At 44.2% G+C, this 16,556-nt stretch overlaps 1 protein-coding gene across 1 annotated transcript; it reads right to left on the bottom strand.

Moving 5' to 3' along the window:
- Window positions 1-339: 339 nt before the first annotated feature.
- On the bottom strand, window positions 340-15,739 carry acvr1ba (activin A receptor type 1Ba). The gene is made up of 9 exons (XM_085781980.1): window positions 15,516-15,739; window positions 6,294-6,530; window positions 5,924-6,184; window positions 5,407-5,637; window positions 5,001-5,168; window positions 4,680-4,836; window positions 3,652-3,776; window positions 3,410-3,540; window positions 340-2,939 (listed from the first exon to the last, which is right to left on the bottom strand). Exons 1-9 carry the CDS (start codon window positions 15,577-15,579, stop codon window positions 2,814-2,816), a joined length of 1,500 nt encoding a protein of 499 aa, XP_085638106.1. The 5' UTR covers window positions 15,580-15,739; the 3' UTR covers window positions 340-2,813.
- Between the last annotated feature and the right edge of the window lie 817 nt (window positions 15,740-16,556).

The following is a 16,556-nucleotide window of genomic DNA, read 5'->3' as shown; positions in this document are numbered from 1 at the left end:
AACATTGACAAAATAATAAAGACACCTATTAAAAATGAGGCATTTTATATGAGTATGTAGAATGTGGTGCGTGTCCAGTGGCCTTGTGTAGTGCTACTATATGTGAGAAAAGTTGTATCCAGCTGTTTGTGGCTTCAGTGGAAGTTGTACTTTGGTTACAGTTAGTGCTACTCAGATGACAAACCTGAATCTCAGATGGCTCCAAAATCGGGTTGCATTGTTGGTAATCCAAGAGAAAGGAGCAGATTAAAACATGTCAAGGTGAGTGGAAAATATGTTTCAACAGCTGTTGAAAACCAAAACACAGTGTAACATCTGGAATGAGCAGGACAGTTGAAGTCACAGATAAGAAAAAGGAATTTATTGTATATCATCTATATACACTTTTGAACTAATTCTGAAAAGATTTGCACAACATGATTTTTGAAATCTTGAAGTTATTACTCATGAACAGAATGTCTGATGGTCATATACCCATGGCAACAAACCAAACATGGACAGGAGTGTTTGGACAATTTTGGTTCAACTGACAGCAAGTCTCCCATACCCCCCTCCCCCCCAACCGGCTCTACTTCTCTTCTGCCTGCTGAACTTCTACCCATGTTAACAGTAGCAGCTACATTTCTGGGGTACACAGCCAACAACCTGAACAAAAAGGAAAACAAAAAAGAGAAAACAACAGGAGCGAAGAGGGAGGTCGAGTTTTTTTTTTCTTTTTTCTTTTAAAGTTCATCTACCTCAGTGCAGGGGACCCAGTGTTTGAGACAGCATGCATAATGGATACAGACATGACACATGGATTCTGGATCAAGTGATGACGTAACTAACGTTAACTTAAGTCCGTGTGAACGTAACAGTGCAGAGCCCGATGGTGACAGATGTCAGTGTAATACTTTCATAGTCATGTCTGCAGAAAACCCCTCGCAGCTGCAGGCGACAAAGTACAATGAAAACGTGCAGTTTCACTTCACAGCATGTCAGTCTCCGACATTAAACCTCTGAACTGCTTCTCACATCTGACTGTATGTTCCCTGTGTGTGAACTGTCAGCGGTTGTCTGCATTTCTGAAGAAAACAAAAATAAAAAAGCCATTGGCAGAATCAGAATTCAAGGTTTACCATCATGCTCCTAAATATTCCAGTGTCAACGAGAAAGAGATGTCACCCCGGAGGACGTATGTAGAAACAGATTTGCGTCACCAACTCATACATTGAAAAAAATCAAAAACAAAAAAAAAACATAAACACAAACAAAAAAACAGAAGTTGCAGCAAAAATTATCTGGGATCAGTAGTACCACCAAATTGCCATGAGAGGGGCAAAAGAAAAACTAAATTCCAGCAGATGACACAGTCTATTTCCTGGCACAGTTAAAAAACCATGCAGAGAGATTCTGACTCCTGAAAGTACCGTACAAGCAAAAAAAACAAAAAACTAAATCACTGTTCAAATGTCACACTGGTGCTTGTGGCATAAAAGAGGGAGAAAAAAAATGCACGTTTTATATACAAATCATATGTACCCATCAGTAGTGTCTAATGTCAAAGTAAAAGGAAAACACCCATCATGATGTCTTTACATAAAATATATATATATATATAATAAAAAAAGGAGTATTTTTTGATTGCCATTTCATACGCCTCTTATTTGCTCAGTGTTCACGATGTCATTGCCTGTCACCACCGGGGTTATGGCTGCATTTAGATGAATCCAACAACCCCCCCCCTTCATCTCACATCTTTGACAGACTTGGAACCAAAACTACGACACGATTTAAATTTTCATACCAAGGCTCTGGCTTGTCACATCTCATCTCACAGTGTTCATCAACATGAAATAAAAATAATATCAACAAATAAATAAAAATGAAAAAAAAAACAAACAAACAACCATCCCAAACAGTATATCCCTGCCACGTTTCAAACTTAACACCAGGACTGGACCACATCCGCAACGCGATACCTGCAGATCTCACTCACATGCACACTCGTGATGAGGAAGCTACAGTTGAGTGCAACTCGTTTCTGTTTGTAGGATAAATTCAAGTGAGGGATTTAAAAAGAAAAAAAAAAAAGCACATTCTGGCTGTTCATGCTTAATTAACCAAAAAGTCCCATTAACTGCTTTTGTCTAATGAACTACAGCCTCGACCAGAGGACATCTGAGTGTCTTAGAAACATGCTAGTAGTCCAGACACCTTTTATACACACACAACTAGAAACAGTGCTTCAGCCTCTGCGCCCCCCCGACCCTAAACCCCCACCCACACTCACAGCGACAGAACGTGGTGTTGCATGGCCGACAGAATATGAAGTTAAGTGTTATTATTCTTAAAACTCAAAACCCACAACATGCTTGACTCTTCTGGACAAGGTTAGTCCGTCATGGGACGATTTCAGAGGTAAAAAGGATCAAACAAAAACAAAAACAAAAAATTCCCGTCACTGTACAATAGTAAGAATTCCTGCCATGGGAAATGAAAACAAAAACAAAAAAGGTTGAGTGTGATGATATTAACAGTGGTAGTGCTGTAGTGTTGTGGCCCATGGAGAAGGAGGTTCAAAGTGAACAGGGAGGAGACACGAGGATCAGGGGGGAGGCGAGGGGGAGAGAAAAGTCAGAGGGGGGAAGGGGGTGATTCTCAGTAGTTTTGGCTAAAAAGGTGAGGTAGGCCTTGTCACAACTTGGAGTGTGGCTTTAAAACTGGCAGGGTTTTCATTTGCAGTCTTGTCTTTAGTGTTTTTTTGATTTTTTTTTCCTATGGGAGTGTGGTCTGGTTGTGCGTCTCCAGTGCGTCTCGTCGCCGCCTGGGGCTCACATTTTGACGTCCTCCTCCACGCTGAGCTGAGACAGAGTCTTCTTGATGCGCAGGGCCGTCAGTCGGGCGGCTCCGTTGGCGTACCAGCACTCCCTCATGATCTTCCCCATCACTCGCAGTGACTGCAAGAGACAAAAGACGCGACAAGATGAGTTGGAGTCACACAACACTTTTGGAGCGGTTTATCTAATGTGGATGACCTGTGATGTGCTGGTGGATTATGATTTAGTTCATACCCATTGAAATATAAACTCAAATGCACATCGTGAATGTGTTTGTTAATCATTATGGAAATATTATATCATAATTGTGTCTGATTAATTGTTATCAGTAAGTCCGCTTAAAATCTTTATACAACTGCTGTTGAAATATGTATCTGGAGTTTACGTGGGCAGCTAAGTAAAGTTTGTGAAAATAGTAATCATTACATTACGTGATTTATGTGCTTTAATAAGAAAACAAAAGAAGCCGCTGGACCTTTTATACAACTGTCCAACATTATGAAATAACAAAAGCAGATACATTTGACAAATAAATATATTTTTAGTAAACGGCAGCTGTAGGTTTTGAGTGTTTAAGTGGTGTGAAATACCTCGTAGCTCTGCCACCAGTTGGGCACATTGGGCCTCAGTTTCTGGTCACACACCACCTTTCTCATCTCCTCTATGGAGGGGTCAGAGGGCACGAGGTCGTAGTAGGGCAGCTGGTACTCCTCGTGGATACCTGCAGTGCACAAAGGAGAAGCATGCTCAGTCTATGGCTTCAACTTCCTGTTCATTAGTTCAATTCATTCACATGAGGAACGTTGTTTTTGGCTGCTGTTTGCCCCCTCACCTCCTGCGTTGCAGCGACGCGCTATTTCCCAGTAAACCAGGCCCAGCGCGTAAATGTCAGCACACTTGAAGGAATCAAAGTGTTTCATGTTGATGGTTTCGTCCAGAACCTCTGGAGCCATATACCTGGGGTGGACACAAGGGGAAGGAATCAGTAATTGAAATGTTTAGGTATAAAAACATGGAAAATGTCTCATTAAGGGTCACAATATCAAAAGTGACTTATGTATTGACTGACTTTGAAGTATTTAAGAAATGAAAAAAGTTGCCATTAACTTATTTCAGAATACTACATGTTTTATTTTATTTTAATTAACAAGGATATAGTGTGTATACTTTTTTTTTTTAACTGTTATCAAATTACATACATTTTCCAAATTTCCTCTCATTTATAGCATAGCACTCAGCCCCATGAAAATTATTTTAAAAAATAAAGACAGCAAAAATATAAATATACATTTTAGTGCAAAAACACCATTTCCCAAAATATCTGGCAATTTAATTTTTTAAGCAAATGTCTTTTTGTTTCCAGCCTTCAGAACTTGCAGCAATCAGCCATGAGATTATAACCTGTGACTATCTGTTGTGTACTTTTGACTGAGTCAGGCCATGATGCTGGAACAATTGAAACTACAAATTAAGTTTATATCGAATTACTAATGATTCAGAATGAACTCTTCAGGGTCCAAGAGTAAACACCAATCAGTCACAACAATAAAAACAGTGGCTTGCTTTAATTGCACAGGCTGATTACACTGTGACCATGCTCACTGTGATTAAGAAATGTCAAACAGTCCAGTCATTTGTCTCATTAATGAGCTCTTTACAGTTTTAAGACACCATGGAGGCCTGTAGCACAGAGCAAAAACACAACATATTTGTGCGTAGAATCTTTTGGCTGCTGTTTTTATTTTTTTTCCACTGGGCTTTGCCAACAATCCCGAACCACTTAACCTTCCGAGACCTGCAGGATCCCCGACGTCTAACTACATTTGTGTACTTGTGATGAATGAGTATGGAAACATTTACCTCTTTGTGCCCACGCGCTGATTCGGTGCTATATCGATTGTGTCTGTGATGGACTCGTGGCGGACTGCCAGGCCGAGGTCAGCGATGGCACACATGCCGTTCTTCTTAACCAGGATATTTTTAGACTTGAGGTCACGGTGAGCGATGCCAGGCTTACCTGCAGGAGAGCACATTACACATTAATATATTTGGCCTCGAGGGCTCAGCAGAGACGGCACGTGCTAGCTAGCTGAATGTAAATATCTGTGCCGTCATGTTTGTGCTGCGTCTGTTTGCTTATTCGTCGTTTCTGCTGCGTTTCAACAGGCACGTTCGTCTCACCCTGAGTGCCGAGGATCTCCATGTGCAGGTGTGCCAGGCCGCTGGCGGCTGACAGTGCGAGTTTGATCATGCCCTCGATGGTGACAGAGTAGCGGTTCAGGTAGTCGAAAAGAGAGCCGTGCTCGTGATAGTCTGACACAAGCCAGAGCTGAGTCCATGTGCCGTTGTCTGGCAGAGAGCAAAGGAAACAAAATAGTCAACAGAACGGTACCAAATGTTTCTCAATCAATGAATACGCTGCTAAAAACTAATAATGAATTCAAAGTAATAAAATAAAAACTCCACAGGACGAATATGGTTGCTCTACTGTTTTTGAGTCTAGGGACTCAACTCAACAATTCTGCTTTCATGCTATGTTTTGGATAAATGCCTTGAATGTTTATGTAAACAGTCCCAGACTTCATACCTTTATTATCTGCTGCTATGAATCCCAGGATGTTTTCATGTCGCAGCATGATTGTCTGGTAGATCTCAGCCTCTCTGAACCAGGAGCGTTCCTCTCTGGACGAGAAGATCTTCACCGCCACGTCTCCTCCTCTCCACTTCCCTCTCCACACTTCACCAAAACGACCCTTCCCTATTATCTCCTGCAGCACGATGGTTCTGGCCACCGTCCGCTGCACGAACAGGGGCAGACCTGCAGGGGGCAGTGGCGAGACGAAAAAGATAAATAAATTAAAATTAGCCATTGTTCCCTGAAGACATGTTTTTGTATATGTGGGGTGGTGGAAGTACAGCATATTCTAGGTCAGGATCATTTCCACTAGTGTTGCAGCTGGGTAATCACTCATTTGTATATTTATAGAACGACATATGGAAGATTGTTTTGCTTCTGCTCTTGCTGACAAGAAAAAGACGACGAGGTATTAAAGAGGATGCCTTTCTAAATGCGTTTTACGGGGTTTTTTTCAGCGTGTACTGACCAGAGCCTGATCCGGAGGTGGACATGTCATAGATGAGGTCTTGCAGGGTTTTGTCCTTGGCCAAGTACAGATGGTCACAGGAGGGGTCCTCTACCTCCAGCCTCTGCCTGTGGCTGTAAGCCCTCTGGTGATACTGGAACAGGAACACGCCGACCATCAGCAGCACGCATAGCAGGAACACCGGCCCTGCGATGACGGCTACCAGCTCCACCGGCCCCCAGGGGCTTCCCGAGCCCGGCCAGGGACCCACCTTTGTTGGGACTGAGGACAGAAAATACAAAAAGATAGAGAGAGGGAAAAAGTGATTACTAAATTCAGTTCCGACAGTGTCAAACTGAACGAGGGCTTGATATTTACGAAGGAGCCTCACCTGGGACTTTCAGGTCAATACTGTTGCAGTAATCGACATAGCAGCAATGTGTGTTGAGCAGGCCCTCGGCGCTCAGACAGTAGAAAGGCTGTCCAGGGGGGACCAGGTTGTCCCTGTTGATGCAGATGCGGACGTGTTGCTCCTTCCCCTCGTTATAGTACGTGGAGGCCATGCAGGCGCCATCTGTCTCGCACTCGTAGCCCGTCTTTTCGCAGTTTGTGCAGTTACAACGCAGAGCTGTGGGGGGAAAAGACAACGAGAGTTGAGTCAAATAACAAGAGGCCTCAGGGTGAAGATGATCTATTTCACTTCTCCATAATGTCCAGGAGGGGGCAAGCTGACCCCACATGTTCAACACAGGATGTAAAGAGTGTAGTATCCCATTCTGCTCTGGGCATTTTGTGACATAAGGACACTGAGCGTTGAGTTCAGCAGCAGCAGCAGCCAGACAACCTCGACGGCCCTGAAATCAGATCCTTCACTGCAGATGAACCCAAACACACAGGGTGGAGATGGACCTGCCCAGTGGGACAGACAAAAGTGAAACCCAACAACAGGAGACGGCTCCTGCCAAATCCCCAATGCAGCACTCTGCTCCGTGCCTCTCCTCTGTCTTTCTCACACTGACACAGAGAGCTGCGACTGTTTAAGCTAATGAGACAGGAGTTTTTATTAAACACAGCACACTCTTGCGCAGGGACCTATTAAAGCTGACAGAATGGAGCTCCGGTCCTGCTACCGCTGTAATAACACTACACTGGTCCACCTACACACTCAAATGAGGTCAGTGCCAGAAAGTCTGCACTTATCTGCCACATCTAAAACCAAAACCAGCGTTTGCCAGGCAACACAGAGAACAAGGAAGTGCAAACTGATTAGATTTGGAGTGAAATGTGATTTTCAGTCACAGCACACATGCTTCTTATTTGGAGTAAGGTCAGCACAGAAGGCTTCTTCCAAGGTTTTCTGCTGTTTTCTGAAAGCGAGAGCAGGAGAAGTTAGATGGCTGTGGGACTGATTTTCGAGTGGGGGGGGGCAGGGTAGCAGCTAAGCCCCAACTTTACCTCAGACAGTGGTGAATGACAAACTAACAGACAACTGAGTGAGGCGTGACAGGCCAAGAGCCGATCCTTGGTCCAAAACAAGGGCCGGACCACTCAGGGCTAATAGCTGTGGACTTAGCGAAGACAAGACCCTCGCACCGTCAACAACAGAGGAGGAGACACAAAAGCAGAGAGGAATTTCAATCCTTGTTCTCCTACAAAAAAAAAAAAAGAGGCTCAGCATCAGTTGGACGACTGACAATGTCTGGCCCAGAGGAAAGAAAAGATTTGAAGAGTGGCGAGCTTCCACTAATCCCCCTGTGTCTTATCCTGAGGGTTTCTTTGACCAGATGAGCTCACTGATCTTCCCTGTTTGTACCAAGTCTCAAAAAGGTGTCAGCAGATTTTAATGCATTCTTGATCCCAGCGAGTCACCACGATGATTAGACTCTTGTTTAACACAGCTCAGTTAAAAAAAAAAGTTTTTATTTTTTATTTTTTTTACATATGACTTATACACTGATTGTGCCATCAGCATGTATCGTCCAAGTGGACAAAACCACAAACCGGTGTCATAGGAGTGGCTTCCATTGAACGTGAACTGTGGGAGGTTCAATCTGTGTGGGAGGATTTTTTTGCATGTAGCGTGCGTGCTGATGTGTTCATGCTTGTCGGCTGAGAAGTAACTGGAAATGTGGAACATTTGAAGGAGGATTTCAGTAATATTTCTCATCTGTTTGGTGTTTGCGTGTGTGTGTGTCTAGCTCTCCAGGAGGCGAGCGGGAAAGTGGCAGGAACTCTTGCCGGAGTGTGTCCAAATTCACCCAAGTTCGCATGCAGATGGAATTTCCTGCAGATTACACGGAGGTGAAGCAAGCTGGGGGTGATAAAAAAAAAGGGGGAAAAAAAACAAGCTCTGTGCCACATCACGCTAATGTGCAGCATTAATGGAGCAAATATTTTAGCTAAATAGAACAGATGACATGAGTAACAGCTGTAGGTTAAAAAGCGGGACAACGCTCGATATCCATTAAATTCAGACGACTTGAAAACCCTCTTTCCATCCAGCTCCTCCGTTTTGTAGGCCTGCTGTTATCCAATCCTCACTGAAGTAAATCAAGTCTTACTTGATCAATCTATCCTCAAAGCAAGAGTGACATTTCAGAAAACAACATATGTTTATACGCCGGAGCTCCTCTGTGGCACGCTCCCATTACAACTGTTGTGAACTAAACTTTATCCTTCATTTGTTTCTCTCAAGAATCAAACTGAGGACTATTTAAGAGTTCTCACGACATCCATATTGCACCACTATACAGCCATAAAATTAACAACAGCAAGCTGGTATATGAACAGAGAGAGATGAAAATGAACAGGCATCCATCCTGGATGCGCCTCTGTGTGTGGCAGGACAGATGGTCCACAGACAGACAGAAGCTCAGGAAGGAAACCAAACATGGCTGAAAACACACACACGTTCCGTTCTCCAGTCTGCAACGGATGGTTTGTGGTCTAACCAAGAGTTTGTTTTGTGGCCAGCCTTCCCTTCCCTTCCCTTAAAGGCTACCTTGTGACTATACCATATGTAGGCTGCCTTCACACTAACAAGCCACGGCACTGTGGGACCGCTACGGAGCAAATCCATGACAGAATATGTAATTTTCTACCATGACAGAGAGAGAAACCACTGATTGGTTAAAAAAAAAAATGACACATCACATTGAAGCAAACATCATATAAACCAAACACTGTCACAAAACTGTGGTTTTCATTAAGTTGCAACATTTCCCATTATAATACTACAGATATTAAAAAGGGATAGTGCTAGTGAAAAATCTATACCGCCATAATGTGAAACCATGGTCTCATAAATTGGAGGTATGACTAAATTAAAACAGTGTCCAACTAAGAAGCCCTGGCCCACAAGCATTTACCCAAATGCCATGTTGTTTGCCCTGCATATCTCACAGCAGAAGTGTTACGAAGCTGGGCTCGGAACAATATCAAGCCTAAATATACACGGTCCTGAGTAGTGGCTGGGTGTGTGTGGTTTGAGTGAACTCTGCTCTTGTATCCACATAATTGGTGGTCTTTACACTGGTCCTTTGTGTGGAGATTAAGACGACATGAGGAGGGATTGGACTGGCCCTGCACGAACAAAGAGCAGACTGGAGTGGGGGAGCGCACTTCTGCGTCAGGCAGCGATGGGGGGATGGGTGGCGTGCAGGGGACAGCCCAGGGTGAGCGGTAACAACCCCCGATGTTTGGGGGTGGGGGGAGGGCTGCTCGGGGGGCCAGACAGGATGGGGGGCTGGTCCCAAATTGGGCAGGACAATACAGACAGGAGGGGGCAGAAAGGGTAACGAGCGGGACTCACAGAGCCCCCCAGCTGCGATAGAGGTCTACCCAAGTGACCAGCTGCGTCCGTCATTAAAACCCAGTCTAGACTTTGACTTGTGGGGGGGGGGGGGGGTGTAAATGGCAGGAAAAAGGGATCAGTAGAGGAAAAAAGGGGAGAGCACAGTAAACAGTTACTCCTTTGAGCTGCAAGTGTGTGAAGTTCCTACCATTCCGTTCGTGTTGAGACAGGAAATGGCAGACATGGTGAGGAAGGGATTAATAAAACATTGTTGTCATAACCAGTGTCGTCTTAACGTGGACACGACTTGAAAACCACAGTATAGTCCCATTCCAAACAGCTTCACATCGCATTTAACCTTGATCACAATGTTTTCCTGCGTGCGAGCGTTGACGTGTTGTCCGGACTTACTCGTGCGGAGCAAACCCTGTCAAAACAAGAGGTGAACTTTCAAGTATGTTAAGTTGATAAAGTCTGGGGGGAGAAAACACACTGAGCGTGGTCAGTGCGGGACAGCGAGGTTACACAAACACAGTGGGTTTTCTGGGGGCTAAAGTGACGCAGACATAGACGGTCGGTGCGTGTGTGTGTGTGTGTGTGTCTGTGTGTGTACGGGGAGCAGAGTGCCATTACCAAAATGCACTGGCTGAAATTAGATCCATACAGATACCAGACTGAGAGCTGATCAAGACAAGCAGACGCCACCAGACAGCGCGAGTGCAACACACACATACGGGCGCGTGCACACACACACACCCCACAACTGTGTCCTAATCAATGCTAGGGGAAGGAGGAAAGTCATTACCTTTGTCTGCATCTGAGGGTCAGATTACTGATCTGATTCTAAAGTAAGGTCTCTGGGGCTGAGGCTGCTTCTACTATCTCTACCAACCACCACCCTGCAGGCTGCATCCCATCCTGTCTGTCTGTCTGTCTGACTACGTGTGTGTGTGTGTGTCTGCCACCCTAATGAGTTCAAAAGCCACACAAGTGTGAGCATCTAGGCTCACCTCAGACATGCTGCTGCTGATGCTGGTGCTCAGATTCCCAAACTGGTCAATGCTGCCTCTTTAATGACCTCGTACATTGCACTACAGTAAGCCAATGCATTAGCCATGTGACCTGAGCTTAAAAACTCTTCTGAGTATTAGCTGACCAGAGACTTCACAATTACTCTGTCCGTCTCCCTACAACTGTTGTTTAGGTTTTACTCTAGCTACAACCCCAAACACTGTCTTTATTAATAAAAAAATATAACACAAAATGAAGCATTTTTGACTGACTGATTTTTTCTTCTTTAAAAAAAAAATGTTGATAATGATGCCATGTTGTCATTAATAGAAAGAAAAATCTGAAAACAGTGATTAACTATAATTATTTTGCATACAGTGGTTAAACTAGATGAACTCCGACACCGAAACAACTTCCTCGGTTTAGCACCATGAACAAGTCCACCCTGACCCTTATGTGTTGGAAACACACAGGGACTTTCACAGACGGTTCTGTCATACTAATACGGACATTATACCATTTTAATAAAATTATATTCGCCACTCAAAATAGAACAACTTTTCACATCAGAGTTTGTTGCAAGGAAGGTTGCTTCACTGCCCTGTGAAGCAACACTTGGGCTCATTTTAAAGCAGAAGTAAGCGATCCGGTCGTTTTGGCTAATGCTGCGTTCTAGGCAGGCCTTTGAAACCGTAAATTACAGCTTCAAGTCACGACTTATGACTTTGTAGCGTTCCAGGCAACCCACTCGTGTTTTTCCGACCTGTTTTACCTGTGAAAGTCACTATAACGGCCACTCGTTACTTCCGACCCGTGAACTCGTACCAGATCAAACTGGTACGACTTCACAGGTCGGAAAAACACGAGTTACGGGTTGCCTTGAACGCACCATAACTTCTTGTCAGCCAACGGAGTTGGCAGCCCCCGCCCTCGTCATGGATCTATTGGTCCTCGTCCCTACGTCACCACATTCACGCGCATCTTTTGGCTGCACACACAGCCCTGCATGCCGTTCTCTCTCCTCATTGGATAAAACTTGTAGGATACGAGAAAAGTTTTCTCCTCGGCTCGGCGCAGAGCAGAGTGACTGAAAGACCCGTGTTTCGGTCCAAACATTCTATGTAAGTGATTGCTGAACTATTTAAGACTTATATTAACACAAAAATATCGCTTACTTCTGCTTTAAGGTGATATGGTGCAAGTTTTTATTGTATTTCAAGAACTAGTTCGATAATGTACACTCAAACTAAAAAGAAAAGTCTCACCAACCTCAAAAATCAAAGCAAATCATTTGTCAGGGAAGAAAACTTGACAAGTAGACTGCACACCTTCCAGCAGAAAATTGGAGGCAGAGCAGGTCTCATCTGCATTCCAGCAGCAGCCAAAAACAAATCAAACACCTCTACAAAGAGACATGCGCTGCAGGACGGGTGTCAGGTTTAGCCCTATAGACATGAACTCGCATAGCTACAGAGTCTGTCTGGGTGTACTGTGACAATAACAACTCTCTTGTCACCAGGAACATTTTAGGGTGTACCACAACAAGCACGTGTGGTTGTGCCACCAACACATATCCTACAATAACCCTTTAAACAAAGACAGAGTGCAACTTGATGGCAGAGAGAAGTGTGCTCTCCGTGTGGTGGTATAGTAATAATCCCTTGTGGTCCAACATCAGTAATGGCGGAGCTGGGTCAGTCAGAGGCTATGCTGTCTGCTGTAGCAATTAGGGCTCTGTGCCTTTGGGCCAACGGAGGTCATTAACAACACTGGTCATTATGGAGGGAAAACTAGACCACCCCGGACCCAGCCTGACCCTTTCTGGCTCAGCGCCACGCTATAGAAACTGTTGGTAAACACAAATTGCAAAAGAAGATGTTCTGGGGCAAAGAAGTAATGTGATATTTTAAACAGGGGGCCTGCAGGTTCATGTGACTGTGATTTTGCAGCATGGATCCAGCAGCTTTAACATCCATCTGTCTACACCACCACCACCATCACCAACTGCTGCACCATTAGCAAAAAAACAAACCCACTTTCTCCCTGAAGACAGCTGGAAATACTACCCCCACTCCCGATCAAACTCTCTTCTCTTTAAATGCACACACCTTTGGACCCAATAAGTTTCAACCTTTCTCCGCACATTCCCTTGGCTCTGATCTAATGGGCAGGTGCACACATGTTCCCATCTGACACGCTCATACTTTCTCCACCTGAACTCCTTCACATCAAATTTGACATTAAACAGCACCTGTACCGTGGACAAGTTGAGAAGAAGGGACTTTTCTGTTTCCAACTGCCCTGCATTTGACTTAAATACAGATGCACATGAGGGTACGACAGGACGCTGGCACAGGGCCGCTGATAATGTGTGACTCTGGGTGCAGAGTTCAAGAGTAGGCAGGAGCTCATGTTGAAAAAGGCTCATTTAACCTTGGAAAAAAAATATACCACTGCGTGTTTTTAAGTTTTCTTCCGCTGCCTGTGGCGGCAGTGAGTAAGTGAAAGCATAAGTGGGACCACAAATGACAAAGTACAGATTAAATCCTGATAAAGCACCAGGCCTTTTATATGAGAGAAAGATTGGAGAGGGCGGGAAGAAAAGAGAAACAGAGGGACGCGCCCTACCTCGCGGCAGTGTGGTTGACAGTGCCCATATCACATTGCCACTGTGCTCAATGCACTCAGGAAGACTGCGTCACGCAGGCATGTAATGCCCATAACACTACCAACTCCTAATCCTTATGAAGTCAACAACACGTGATGGGTTCATCAAACTTGTGTGAGTAAAAGCGTATTCTCACAATATACAAACCTCGCTACAGGCCCCGAGGCTCTGGCACAGCTACTTTCAGGTTTGTCTGGTTTCAGCCTGTGCGTGGTGTAATCCATTATATGGTGTGAAACCATGGCTCCAGACAAACTTGTGGGCCCCTTTACATGACAGACCCCGCCAGCTGGACAAACCCATCATCACCACCACCCCCACACACACCTCCCTCTGCTCCAGCCACACACCCACCCACCCCCCACTTTCCCCTCACTCACACACCACTGTTAATGTTGGAGTAACCCAGTCAAACAAACTTGCCACTCAGGTGCAATAGTTTTCCCAGCATGCCTCACATGATATGATCAGACCTGATGTACTAACTGCACCCTTATCTAAACTACACGGGGGAGGCAGATTTTCACGATTCTTGGAAGGATGACTCAAGTGTTTAATGTGGAACACACACTCACACACTTCAACAAATGATAATGAAGTCATGATATTCATTTAGTACAACTGTTGTCTTTTTTATCTCTTAGTTTATTGGCTACGTGACAAGCTGCTGCAGGGTTTAACAGCCTCAACATTTAAAGAGAACAGGAACAGAAAAAATAATAATAATAATTGGGGTTTGCGCAACACGAGATGTGCAAATGGCCGGAATGAAGATCTATTAAAGAAGTTGGGCGTTTGGCACAAAGTCAAAGATAGAGAGTAAAAGGCAAACACACAAGACTTTTAACACAACATCTGTTTGTTTGAGAGAGAGAGAGTGGTGTGGTGTGTGGAGCTGGGGGTATCAGCTGCTCCAGCTAAACGATTCAGACCGAAGCAGCAGCCCCATAACTGGCGCCTCAAAAGACCCCACTTGCCACATTTCCATCACAATGAACCCAGACTTCAACTTTGACTTCTGTCTGGGATAGCTGAATGCACGGCTGTTGTCACCCTATGCCAGCATTCACTTTCTGCTGGAGGCCACTGAGGAGCCTTTTCACTCCTTACAAATGGACACCAATGGAGGAGCTGCCAGTATTTACTCTCAAAAAAACACATTTCATGCACAAAGTAGGTTAGGCCTTCATTCAGATATTATTATGACCAAACTCTAAGTGACCACATTTAGGTCAGGTCACTTTATCAATACCCATAGGTAGGTTTGTTTTGCAGTAGGAGAAAACAAAAGGACACTTTAACAACACAGGACAAAGACATGGACAGAAATCAAGCTCACTGATTGTGGTTCAAAATAAGAAAATACTCCATAAAATACTAAATGCTCCATAAAAATGCCAGAGTAACATAACTCTAATATACTATATATATTTAAAACTGCATTGCACATATTAAAGCAGCCGGCTATCATCACACGGTGTTGTATCTATCCCAGCAGCCAGTGCAGTGAAACCGGACACACACAAGCCAGCAGCAGCAGATTGTTTGGTAAATATCTTAGCATAACAACCAGCACACAGACACACACAGAGGGAGAGATAACTTTAACGTCAACACTGGACTGTGAATCATTTCCAGCCACCTGACGTGTCCCTGCGAGATAATAACATTTATATTTCAGCCGTATACACACAACAGAAGAAGCGCAATTATCGTCAATAAACAACTTTAGTCAGTTAAAGATTATTATCCAGTAAGCTAGCAAACGGTAGCAGCCCCAACCACCACTACCACCACCATGTTGTTGTTGTTGTGGTTGAAGCTACTTGCTCCGTGTTCAATAGCGACCATTATTAACACGTCGGAGGAGGAATAATAATAAATAAATAAATAAATAAGAAAAAGCACAATGAAGAACAAACTAACAAGCAGCGTGACTTTTTGTTTCAGACAGAGAGAGCCACAGCTTTGGGAGGTTTTGAGGTCGACGCTAAGCTAAGCGCGGTTAGCCAAATCCCCGATACTCAGCCAGCGCCATGAACGATGAGCGACAACAGGCGATGCCCAGTCCAGGAAAACACCATCGAGACAAAAGCCGGAGAGGTGCTCGGATGGGAAAGAGAAGGGGGAAAAAAACTTACCATTACCGACGGCCACCAACCCGCACAGGGCCAGCAGCGACAGGGCGATTTGATTCAGAGCCATTTCTTCTGAATTCCCATCTCTCCGCGATGAAATGCGTCCTAAGTGTGTCGTTATCAACACGACCAGCCCTGAAACACAACCACAGTCCGACCGCACACACACATACACACTCGCTCACTCACACATACACACACACCACACCGCCAGATACTCGCCAGCCAGCAGCCAGCCAGGAGAGTGACGTATTTAAAGGGGTGTGTGCGCCTGCGTTTAAAGGGGAGGGAGGCTGCTGCTGCTGCTGCTGCTGCTGCTGCTGCTGCATGTCCTCGTCTGGCACCGAGGTCAGGCCAGTGCTAAAAAATTATAAAAGTTATGGTTAGAATTTCAATATTAGCTACAGCCCCACATTATCAATAGACAAATATACTACAGGCTATGTGTTCAGTAACTGTGCAGATGCTGAAGGCGTCAAAGAGGGGTAACAGAGGATGCTTTCAAAATACAGGGAAACACATTCTTATCATAAAAAATAAAATAAAATAAAATAAACTGGATACCAAATGAACCAAAAGCAATCAGAACAGTTAGCCCAGTGGCCCATCGAAGCTCCAGGTTGACCACATTTAAACTCACAATAAACAAAACAGTGAAACAATGCAATGTTTTTTTACAATAACTCAATGTGACTATGCAGGTTATGCTCATTTAACATAGGCCTAATGTGCTTTGGTATTGGCATGATGATATTTCCTGCAATTTATAGGACAAATTATATCTTGGTGCTCTTTACATAATCTGAGTTTTTATTACATTAGTAAGGATAGCTCAATGATCAAGTGCTAATTCACAGATGAAGGCTCCTCCACTCTCCGTCTTGTAAAACCAGTGGGAATTGTGGCAAAATCTGGTTTTTAGATCAGCATGGCTGGGTTTTTACAAAAACTGTGATTTACATATTCACTTTTATCATCACTCTGTGTCTACTTCCGCTGATAATCAACTGATTTGTCAATGCATTTAGAAAATAAAATAAATAA

Source organism: Trachurus japonicus, chromosome 7, assembly GCF_045865225.1.
Source record: "Trachurus japonicus isolate A0001 chromosome 7, Traja_1.0".
NCBI classification, from domain to species: domain Eukaryota; kingdom Metazoa; phylum Chordata; class Actinopteri; order Carangiformes; family Carangidae; genus Trachurus; species Trachurus japonicus.
This window is presented reverse-complemented; position numbering and strand designations above follow the sequence as displayed.